The sequence below is a fragment of the Silene latifolia genome, chromosome 11 (assembly GCF_048544455.1).
Source record: "Silene latifolia isolate original U9 population chromosome 11, ASM4854445v1, whole genome shotgun sequence".
Lineage (NCBI taxonomy): Eukaryota > Viridiplantae > Streptophyta > Magnoliopsida > Caryophyllales > Caryophyllaceae > Silene > Silene latifolia.
Window position 1 is genome coordinate 21353695 of NC_133536.1, and position 11685 is coordinate 21365379.

General features: G+C 34.8%; 1 protein-coding gene across 1 annotated transcript; it reads left to right on the plus strand.

Moving 5' to 3' along the window:
- The first annotated feature begins 1838 nt into the window (after positions 1-1838).
- LOC141611350 (toMV susceptible protein tm-1(GCR26)-like) lies at positions 1839-8407 on the plus strand. Its single transcript, XM_074429875.1, has 10 exons — positions 1839-2132; positions 2781-3434; positions 3804-4010; positions 4676-4891; positions 5211-5433; positions 5754-6001; positions 6351-6529; positions 6649-6902; positions 7203-7422; positions 8284-8407. Exons 1-9 carry the CDS (start codon positions 2001-2003, stop codon positions 7352-7354), a joined length of 2265 nt encoding a protein of 754 aa, XP_074285976.1. The 5' UTR covers positions 1839-2000; the 3' UTR covers positions 7355-7422; positions 8284-8407.
- The last annotated feature ends 3278 nt before the right edge of the window (positions 8408-11685 follow it).

Sequence of the window (11685 nt, forward strand, 5' to 3'; positions counted from 1 at the left end):
GAATGTAGTGAGTATAAATTTCCAAGTAATTGTAAGTTTAACATCTCATTCTATCTACTTCTCATTCTATCTTAAGTTGAAAATGAACTAAAATGTTATCAAATGTATCATAACAATAGTAGATTTCTAAAAAAATGCGATATTAGAGAGTCCAACTTTTTTAGAAATCCTATAATTTAAACAAAAATTTAATAAATTGTCCTAACAAGAGCAGATTTCTAAAAAAAAAAAAATTAATAAAATTAACCTAATAAGAGTAGATTTTTAAAAACAAGTAAATTTTATTTAATTTTATATCCTAATATAAGTAGATTAAAATTATTAAATTCCACACATAAATATAGAGTGTAGTGAGTATAAATTTTCAAGTAATTGTAAGTTTAACTTCTCATTCTATTTTAAGTTGAAAATGAACTAAAATGTTGTTAAATGTATCCTAACAATAGTAGATTTCTAAAAAAAATTAAAAAATTATCCTAATAAAAGTAGGGGAAAATGCACGCGGTGCCCTTCAACTTTGATGTTTTGCCCGAAATATCCAATTTTTTGATCTAGAGAACTTTAAGAGACTATAACTCGTGTTTACGAACTCAGAAAATGACGATTTTTTTTTTCAAATTGATTATCATTTCGAGAACTACGACTTGAAAAAAAAAATTGTCGAGTTTGGAATTCGTGACCGAGAGATATGGTCACTCAAAGTTTGTTCATTAAAAAAAACTTTCACGTACAAAAACTCCTAGCCACGGGATCCAAATACGATAATTTTTTTTTTCAAATCGTAATTCTCGAAAAGATAATCGATTTGAAAAAAAAAATTATCATTTTCTGAACTCGTAGACACGAATTATAGCCTCTTAAAGATTTCCGGAACATAAAATTGGGTATTTCGGGCAAAAATCGAAACTTCAAGGGCACCACGTGCATTTTCCCTAAAAGTAGATTTCTTAAAAACAAAACAAATTTTATTTAATTTTATCGTAATATAAGTAGATTAAGTTTATTAAATCACACGCATATTAACTAGACCTGATGGGTCGGGTTCGGGTCGGGTCTCTCATATTATCAGGTTATTTCGAGTCGGGTCGTCTCGGGTGTTTTTCGGGTATGTTGGTTGGGGCATTTTCGAGTTAAAACGGGTCGGGTTATTTCAGGTTCGGGTCTATTTCAGGTCAACTATTAAGACAAAAAAAAGTACGTTTAGTATTATTAGCTATTTTTAGTTCATTTTTTATAATTGATTCTTTTTTTTTAACATTAATAATATTAAGTGTTATTTTAAATTAGTGATTTTAAGTTTTTTTTTATTTAATTAGAGTTGTATTTTGTCGGGTCATTTTCAGGTCGAGTGGTTTCCGATCAGGTCATTTCAGGCGGGTCAGTTCCGGGTTAACAAAGTTCGGGTCAGATTAATTCGGGTTTCGAGTCAAAGTCGAGAGTTGAAATTCCGGTCAGTTTCGAGTCTCAGATCAGCCTTGTCGGGTTGGGTCAATTAGATCGGTTTAGTTTTGCCAAATGTAATTACAACTTTTCTTTGCTAAACTTAAAAATGGATAAATTTTGAGAACGACCATATAAAAAGGGGCCTCATAACTCCACGACTAAAGTTACTTGCCACGAAAATCTGTAAGGCAAATTGTCACATCAGTCATCAGTGTATTCCCACTACACTGAATATTCGTGGCATTAGTAAAAGTTGGTGTGGCATTATCATTGCCCTATAAAAAGGATGGAAGGGGAATTATATTCTTTGTACATAAAACGTAATACCGTCGTTGGTAAGAAAAAGTTGGTGACTAGAATGATTCATGAGTCATGACTATCATTCACATATCGGCAGCTGGCGAACTTTTGCAAAAGAAAAGCAAAATTCAACTAATCTTCATTAAAAAAACTAGAATCGGATCAAATTAATAGGGAGTCAAAATTCCCAATTGCAAAATTGTACTAGAAAAAGAAGAGATCTTCTTGCAACAAATTTGTCAAACATACTAATAAAAATGGGAGAAAACCCAGTTGAACAAGTGTTTTGTATAGGCACTGCAGATACCAAGCTTGAAGAACTTACCTTTTTGTCAAAATCTGTTGATTCTTACCTCAATTCATTTTCTCCCGATTCCTCTAAGTCCAAGGTAACCCACATTTTGATTGTATTGTATGCCAAGTATTAGAATTATTTGTTTGTGGGTCTTGGAAAATTTGGTCAAAGTTTCCATCTTTGTTAATAAGTATTACGGTTTTTCTAACGTGTGTCCGGAGTGAAAATGAGTTCACACTTGAATTTAGATGGTGAAGCAGCCTAAAACTGGGAACCTTTTATGAATGTTGTGCTATTTTAATTTGCACTATTGCCATGTAATCTTGGATATTAGGATACACAATTTTCATTTTGGGTCATCTGGATACGACCAATGCGTGTGAATTGACTGGGGCGTACAATGACATGATACATTCGGTGTATCCAATAATTTCTCATAATGCGATTGCAATTTTTTCTTTGTTAAAATTTTGGGTTATTCAGAAACATAAAATTTGTTATTCTTAACATAGAGGGAAAATTGCGAATATCCAACTACCTATTCGGCCATTGTTTTAGTCACATCTTTGGATTACTAAATGATAATCTTACGGAGATGAACATCTTTTTGTTTTAGTCACATCTTTGTTACGTCTTTTTGTTGGCATGCTGATTTGGCTGTCTAACAGATGAACATCAGATGGCTAATAATGCTATGAAGAGGCTCTTCCAAGTTACCTTCAACTGTCTCTTTAATTTTCAGGTGCAAGTCACAATTGTTGATGTATCCACCGGCCAAAAGGGGATCCAGAACATGGAGGAACTTCATTTCATCCCGAGAAAGGATGTCTTATCTAGCTATCTTGGGCCTGGAAACCAAGATTATCTGCTTCCTGATGATAGAGGTCGAGCAGTGGCTATAATGAGCAAGGCTCTGGCACATTTTCTGAAGAAAGCTTACAGTGATCATGTAGTTGTGGGGGCCGTTGGCCTTGGAGGCAGTGGAGGAACTTCTTTACTGTCTTCTGCTTTCAGAAGCCTACCCATTGGAGTCCCTAAATATATTGTCTCTACGGTTGCTAGTGGCCAAACACAACCTTATGTCGGAACATCAGATCTGGTTTTGATTCCATCTGTTGTTGATATTTGCGGAATCAACAGAGTGAGCCGGGTTATCTTGTCAAATGCTGGAGCTGCTTTTGCTGGAGCCATCCTTGGAAGCCGTGAGCGATCATTAACTTCTGCAAGTATCAAGGAAAAACCTATTGTTGGCATTACAATGTTTGGTGTCACAACCTCATGTGTGGACGCTGTTAAAAACAGGCTTCTCGACGAGGGTTATGAACCTTTGATTTTCCATGCGACTGGGGTGGGAGGTCGGGCAATGGAAGATCTTGTCAAAGGTGGGCTTATACAGGTCAGTTTTGCATTTTTATCATATTTTAAGCTATTCATGAGAGCTCAATGTATGTCTTGCATGAATGTGCTTTTTTACTTTCCAGCATAATGTACGGCCAGTTGAACTATTCAAGAACTCTTCGTTTAAGCCGCCTACCACTGTTGTTTTGTAGTTCCTAGGTTCTCCACTGATCTTTTTATGCACTAATCCATACGGGGTATTTTTTATTACTCAACTCATTAATCAGTGAATTTTCTTATAAAGTCTGCTTTCAGCTACAATAGTAATGAGACTCTAAGAGTGCACTTGTCACCTATATGTTCACTTTTATTTGCTGTTCTTATCCGTTCTTCTGTTCACCTATTTTGTTTCAATACATTAATCTAGGGTGTCTTGGATATCACAACAACAGAAGTTGCTGATCATGTTGTTGGTGGCGTTATGGCTTGTGATAACTCCCGCTTTGAAGCGATCATAGAGCAGAAAATTCCTTTTGTCCTGAGTGTTGGAGCCTTGGATATGGTGAATTTTGGAGCAAAAGTGAGCATACCTTCCGAGTTTCAGGATAGAAACATCCATGTGCATAATGAGCAGGTATTTCTCCTTTTCAAATTTTCTACAACGCTGATCAATCAAGTTTAAAACAGATGCCCCTCTCTATCATCATTTATCGAGATTTTATTTAGCTTATCAGCCAAGACCGTGTATTATGTGCTTTGATATTATCTGTTATTATAAAAAGTTGTGAGCTGATTGACGTCTCTTATGTGATCTTAGTGAAGTATGCTTGATCTTTATTGTTTCTATCTGACCTAGCCACTTTTGACCTTTAACTATTGACATCACCCGTTTGATGACACTCATTGGTATGTGGATGAGATCCTTATCTGACACTTACCTACCTGACAGTTGTCCTGGCGTAGACAAAAGGAAGGCAAAGTACAGGAAAAGATCATGATGTGAATCATACTATATGGTTTTTGACAATTTGAAGCCTCATGTTTCAAACATCTCTGTTTTTCAATTTTAAACACGAAGTATTTCATATCTCAAACTTTTGTTTTGAAGACGTGTCTCGTTCCCAAATTCTAATTTAAGGACAAATCTGTCTCTGAAGATTTGGGTCATGATGTGGCCAGCACTTGGATATGTATAGCTGTGTCCGAATAACAATGCTTCTGATTTGGAAGCTCTTTCTCTGAAAATGTGATGTTTCATAAATATCTGAGGCCGGAAAAACCCATTGTGATTGTGTACAGGTGTCACTTATGCGAACCACTGTAGATGAAAACAAGAAATTTGCGGAGTTCATAGCACACAAACTGAACAATGCATCTGCAGGATTCAAAGTCTGCTTGCCGCAAAAGGGGGTGTCTGCTTTGGACGCGCCAGGAAACCCTTTCTATGACCCTGAAGCTACTGCCACCCTGTTAGATGAACTTCAGAAATTGATACAGACAAATGAAGATAAGAAGGTTCTCTGCTTAACCTATCTGATTGTTTCTACTTTCTAGTTTCTTTTGACCATGCACAAATTTTCTGGAAATTATTTACTTTGACACACTTCAGTCTGAGCTAAATTCTACATTGGCTCTCTAAAGTTTTACTAATTTCAGTTTGGTGGCTAAAAGTTTGAGCTATATCTCATTTTGTGATAAACCACAAGTCACCAATACGGAATTGGTGAAACCTTAGGACACCAAAGTAGAATTAGCCCATCTAAGGGAACTAAAGTGTAAATTATGGACACTTTTATGTCACTTGTAAACATCATTGTTTGGTATTTTATCACAGGTAGAAGTATACCCTTTCCATATCAATGATCCTGAATTTGTAAATGCATTAGTTGACTCATTTTTGGAGGTTAGCAATAAGCATGAACCGGACTCAAGGAGCAAAAGACATTCTGCTGATATACATGACCAAGAGCCTTCTGAAGCTCCGAAATCTAAACAGAAGTCATTGCGTTACTCATCTTTGCAGTATAGCTTGAGTGACTTTCCTGACGCCAACAAAGGTTCTTATACTTTTCATTGATTTGACGTGTTAAGTTGTCTCCTTGAAAATTTTCAAATATCGTCTCACTAACTTATTTATAAAAGCTGATAAATTTATGATTACTGTAGTGACATATCACGTTGCTCCTAATATGCAATATACTCGATGTTGTGGCAGCACAATTTAATTTCAAAAAGTGATGCTTCTACACTGGGGATAGTGCAGTAGTTTGGGAGCTGTTCTGTTATATGGGTATTGCTCATGTAGTGGTATAGGAATATAACAGCTATTGCTCATGTAGTGGTATAGGAATATAACAGCTCTTATGTATTTATGCAGAAACTTTACAAAGAACACAGACGATTCTGCAGACACTGAATGACCAAATAAGCCAAGGGATTCCAATAATAGGGGCGGGTGCAGGGACTGGAATATCAGCAAAGTTTGAGGAAGCAGGTGGTGTTGATTTGATCGTCATATACAATTCAGGAAGGTTTCGAATGGCTGGAAGGGGCTCATTAGCTGGCCTATTGCCTTTTGCTGATGCAAATGCAGTTGTTCTTGAAATGGCCAATGAAGTATTACCAGTAAGTTTCAGTCATTATTGTACAATTATACTAATACATTGTTTAAGTCTATGGGAATTTTTGATCACATCTACATAATATTTGCCGCATAACATTATAGAGGTTTTGGACCTGTGCTTGTCTTCACTCAAATATACAACCACCTCAACACTATGCCATACAGAGAGTCTGAGATACATGATTCTCATACACGCAACAGATAAATATAATGCAACGCATAATTGGAGGACCAAACCCCAAGGACTCTATTCTAAGAACTAATGGAACCCGGCCTTAGATGGCCGTACCTATCAAATTGTTATTTCCTGCCAACTTTTGATGCTTAAATGCAAGAATAATTGCTGTTCAGGTGGTAAAGAAAGTACCAGTTTTGGCTGGAGTATGCGGAACTGACCCTTTTCGCAGAATGGACTACTTCTTGAAGCAGTTAGAGGCGATTGGATTTTCCGGTGTTCAAAACTTTCCAACTGTGGGTCTCTTTGATGGTAATTTTAGGAAGAATCTGGAGGAAACTGGAATGGGATACGGGTAATGTCTGATAAACATTTTCTTTTATTTATATTTATATTTATATTTATATAAACTCCTCCACAAGAATATTTTTCATGCTGCTGGGCCGCAAACTTCCAATACATGTATGTTAACAGCTTGGAAGTTGAGATGATTGGCAAGGCACACAGAATGGGATTTTTAACTACTCCATATGCTTTCAACGAAGATGAAGCTGTAGGAATGGCAAAAGCTGGTGCTGACATTATAGTTGCACACATGGGCCTTACAACTTCGGGGTCCATTGGTGCATCAACTGCTGTTTCACTTGAAGAAAGCGTCACTCGTGTCCAAGCCATTGCAGATGCTGCTCACACGGTCAGACCAGATGTTATTATGCTCTGCCATGGAGGTACTTAATTTTATAACTGAGCCCCGCTTTTAAGTTTTGGTAAATTGTAGGAGTAATTGCTTATACTGAGAGAGATCATGAAAATAATTTGGCCTAGTCCTGTACTTCTCTGTTACTCATACTCATCCAGGAGTATGCGTAACAGAGAAGTGTCAGACTCTAGCCAATGGAAAGTCTACATGTTTTTGACTTGAAATGAGGTGGTCCAGCATTACCAGTGTTGAGTGTCGAGTGTTGACTGTTAGAAAACATGTGTCGAGTACCACATGAGTAATAACATACATGTGTTGGATGTTACAGGTCCCGTATCAGGGCCTGAAGAGGCAGAATTTGTATTGAAGAGAACCAAAGGAGTTCATGGATTTTACGGAGCTTCGAGCATGGAGAGACTACCTGTCGAGAAAGCTATTACCAGCACTATCCAACAGTACAAATTGATCTCGCTAAACTGATACTCACTCATGGTGTCATGGCTGTCGAATAATGTACATACGTACTTGGTCGGTATGAGTGTATGACGGTATGTTGCCTGTTTAGTCCCCCTTATTCTTCCTACTTCACATGAGAAATAATACTTACGGAGCATGTTTTTGTGAAGAATGTTTACTAGGAAAATATGAAATGTTAATTTTGCATGCTAATTTTTAGATGCTCCGTAAGTATTATTTCTCATGTGAAGTATATAGCATGTTCTTTACAAATAAATGAACATGCTATATACTTCTTATTCCACTTTTAGTCCCTCCATGTTTCACTAATTTCTCTTTGGTTAAGTCATTGCTCCAAATATATAATAACTCGGGGCACTAAAAGTTGAATCTACCGAATCTCAGGGTACCATACTTGATAGTCTTGATACATACGGAGTATAACTTAATACTAGAAGTTCTTGTATGAGATCGTCTTCCAATACGGAAAAGTTGTAAATCCCCAATATCGCCCTAGATAATTACCTACCACCATCTTCGTCCCAATAATATTGTCCCCATTCTCTTCAATTCAAAGAGTAAGATTGATGTTTCATCATCTTTTCTTAAATCATTCAAAAATGGAAAGGGGGACAATAAAGCCGATATGATGGAGGGAGTAATATATTGTAAGACCAATATAATGCATCTAAAATACCTATTATCGTCGGAGATGAAGAGTATGATTGATTATCAAGGATTTTGAGTTATTTTTAAGTCGAGGGGAGTTTTATTTACTGACTATGATACGAGTAGTTGGTTTCTCTTGTTACCGGTCGTCAATAACATTATAAGAAGGTTTTATGTATTAACAACTCATGCAGATGATATGCAGTATAAATTGCGTTGAGATCAAGTAGAGCTGGTAACTAATTAATTATAACTAAGTATCTATCTTCACTAATTAATGGCAGATAACACTCTCGGGTTTGTTGAACTCAATTGACGGGTTATGGTCAAGTTGTGGGACGGAAAGAATCATCATATTCACCAAAAACAATAAAGACAAGCTAGACCCTGCATTGCTGCGTCCAGGAAGAATGGACGTCCACATACACACACGTCTTATTGCTCGCCTCAAGCCTTCAAAATCCTAGCCAACAACTATCTTGATATTTGTTTTTGTTTTTTTTTTTTTTTTTTTTTTTTTTTTTGGTATTGTTCATGAATGCGTTATTCGGCTTGTTTGTCTTCTTGCTTATTATCTTGGAGATATGTTGGTAGGATACCTAATCATGGTAACAAAATAAAGTGCACGAAAGCGTGTACGACAATTTAGTAATTTAAAAAAATAGTTGTTAATTAATATATATTCCAAGGGTTAGAATATATAATGTAACATGTCAACAATAATTAGAGATTCATAATACAATTTGATATTGCGATACATCATAATAATAATTAAAAAAAATGAAAAACCCAACAAAAAAAAAATATTCAAGTTAAAAGAAAATTGCAAAGAAGTTCCATAACCATTATTTCCAGATTTCATGCAATGTGATTGATATGTGAGTATGTCATCCTCCTGCAATTTCAATACAAGCACAAAAATAATAATTAAATAAAATTATAACTATTAATTAATTTAAAACATAATAAGAATAAAAAAGTTAAATAACTCATTTGGTTATATATGCATACTTTACCTACCAACTTTTTGGATAAAAATGTAAAATAGAATTGTTGTAATATTTATATAAGGAAATTTTTGTAATAAATTATCTAATTAATTTCAAGAATTTATTTGAGAGAAGAAGAATGGATTGTGAACTAAGGGGGAGATACAAAATTATGGTAAAATAAATACAAAGTATAATAATTATGAGGAAAAACAAAAGACAATCTCTTAAATAAATGAAATAAAAGTTAATTAAATTTAGTAGGTAGATTGATACCAAATTTATGAGAGGAAAATAAAGAGTTTATATTAATTTATTTTTTGTGTTTGCAACTAATATTTTTTATTTTGTTTTTATTTATAAGCATGTAACACATTGTATTTAGAGATTACCTCTATTTAGATAATCAAGTAATTAATATAAGTGAATTATTATTAATCAATAGCAAAATTATACGTGGATTAAAATTAAATGCTTTAAGTGGTCTTTTAACTATATTGTATAGAAATGAATATAAAGTATAATAATTGTGAGGAAAAACAAAAAGACAAACTATTAAATAAATGAAATAAAAGTTAAATAAATACACTAGGTAGATTGATAGCAAATTTATGAGAGCAAAATAAAGATTTTATATTAATTTATTTTTTGTGTTTACAACTAATATTTTTTATTTTGTTTTTATTTATAAGCGTATCACACATTGTGTTTAGAGATTATTTCTAGTTAGATAATCAAGTAATTAATATAAGTAAATTATTATTAACCAATAGCAAAATTACACGTGGATTAAAATTAAATGCTTTAAGTTGCCTTTTAACTATATTGTATAGATAGTATAATTGTCCCACAATAAATAATATAAGTGTGGTTAATATATATAATGTATAAATAGTAGAATTGTCCCACGATGGACAATTATAAGGTTGAGTGATGTATGTTTTTATCTTTTATTTTCGTTGAAAAAAATATTTTAATCATATGTAAATAAATGGTTAGATATAACCATTAAAACCTTATAACATTTGTTTTTTCCAATTATAGGTAAGTTAATTACCTCACTGATTTTAATGAAAAAATCATAACTATGAATTTAATTAGAAGATTATAGTTTAACTAAATGAATATTTAAATTGAAAAGATAATAATTTAGTGAAAGAAAGTTTTAATTATTTTGTTTATTTAAATAAATGTTTTTTTTGGAGGGAAAGTAGTAGGGAGATTTCAGATTTGAATCCGACACATAACCCTGGGATTCTGGGAATTTGTCAATTGGTATCGCACTATCGCATACCTTTCTTCTCTGTCTGTATTTTTTCTCTCTAATTTAACCATATCCCCAAAGTGTTTTAGGATGGCGATGATGGTTCGATTCATTACAGGTAACCTTGTTCGGATTTACTCTTCTCAATCTCATTTTCATTTTCATTTTCAATCTCAATCTGGGTTTTACTCCACTTTTGTTAATTCTGCTAATCGTGTTGTTGACAATCCCCAATTATTTCTCGATTCTGTTAGAGAACAATGTCGATCCGGGTTTTCTAGCATTGATGTTCCTGTTTCGATATTTCATCAATTGAACTCTCTTCGTCCTCGCCCTTCTATTATCGTCTTTACTCAGCTCTTTACTGCCATGTCTAAGATTCAACCCAACCCCCCTTTCTCTACTGTCATTACTCTCTCTAATCACCTTGAACTGTCCGGTCTCCGCCCCGATTGCCATTCCATTGGTATTCTCGCCAAGTGTTATTGCTCCTTGGACTGTCTTGATTTTGCCTTCTCTCTTTTGGGTAGGAACCTTAAGCTTGGATATCCACCTAATAGATGGACTTATTGATTCTCATAAGTTGGACCATCCTAGTTAACATGTACTGCAAAGAAGGAAATGTCGATGAAGCAAGGGCTATTTTCGGACTCATGACTAAGAGAGGTGTGCACCCTGACATTTTTACTTACTCTACTTTGTTGGATGGGTACTGTTTGCGCGGAGAGATGGATGCGGCAGAAAAGCTCCTTGATATCATGGTGAAAGATAGTGTTGTGCCTAATGTTGTGACTTTCAATAGCTTACTCAATGGATATTACAAGTCTAAAAACTCTGACAAAGCATTGGAGATGCTCCGGGACATGCATCTTAAAGGAACCCATATAACCCCAGATGTGTTCACTTATAACACCATTATAGTTGCCTTGTGCAAGGATGAGAGACTCCAGCTTGCACTCAAGCTTTTTAAAGATATGCAAGATGGAGGGGTGAAACCCAGTGTGGTCACATACAATTTATTGCTTGACAGACTTTTAAAGGATACACAGATTAATACGGCGATCTCCTTACGTAAAGAGATGGAGAAAAATGGAGTGGCCCCTGATATTTTTACATATAATATTATAATTAATGGTCTTTGTGAATCTGGGGACCTACTTGAAGCAGTAGGGGTGTTCTCTTATCTTGTAGCCAAGGGGCTGCGGCCAGATGTAACTACTTACACTACAATGATCAAAGGGTTATGTAGGCAAGGATTGTTAGGTGGTGCAACAAAATTATTAAAGGAGATGGTGGACAATGGATGTCCTCCAAATGTACACACTTACATTACAATTGTTACAGGATTTCTCAAAGCTAATGATATCGCCACCGCTTTGTATCATCATCATGTTATGAGGAGGCAAGGATTTGCTAATGATGCCAACACTGCT

What these genes read in the sequence shown, in the direction of transcription:
- LOC141611350 (XM_074429875.1), top strand. Translation starts at nt 2,001, where the DNA reads ATGGGAGAAAACCCAGTTGAACAAGTGTTTTGTATAGGCACTGCAGAT. An exon ending in AGACAAATGAAGATAAGAAG is followed by an intron (nt 4,892 to 5,210) that starts GTTCTCTGCTTA and finishes ATTTTATCACAG; the next exon opens with GTAGAAGTATACCCTTTCCA. An exon ending in TGGCCAATGAAGTATTACCA is followed by an intron (nt 6,002 to 6,350) that starts GTAAGTTTCAGT and finishes ATTGCTGTTCAG; the next exon opens with GTGGTAAAGAAAGTACCAGT.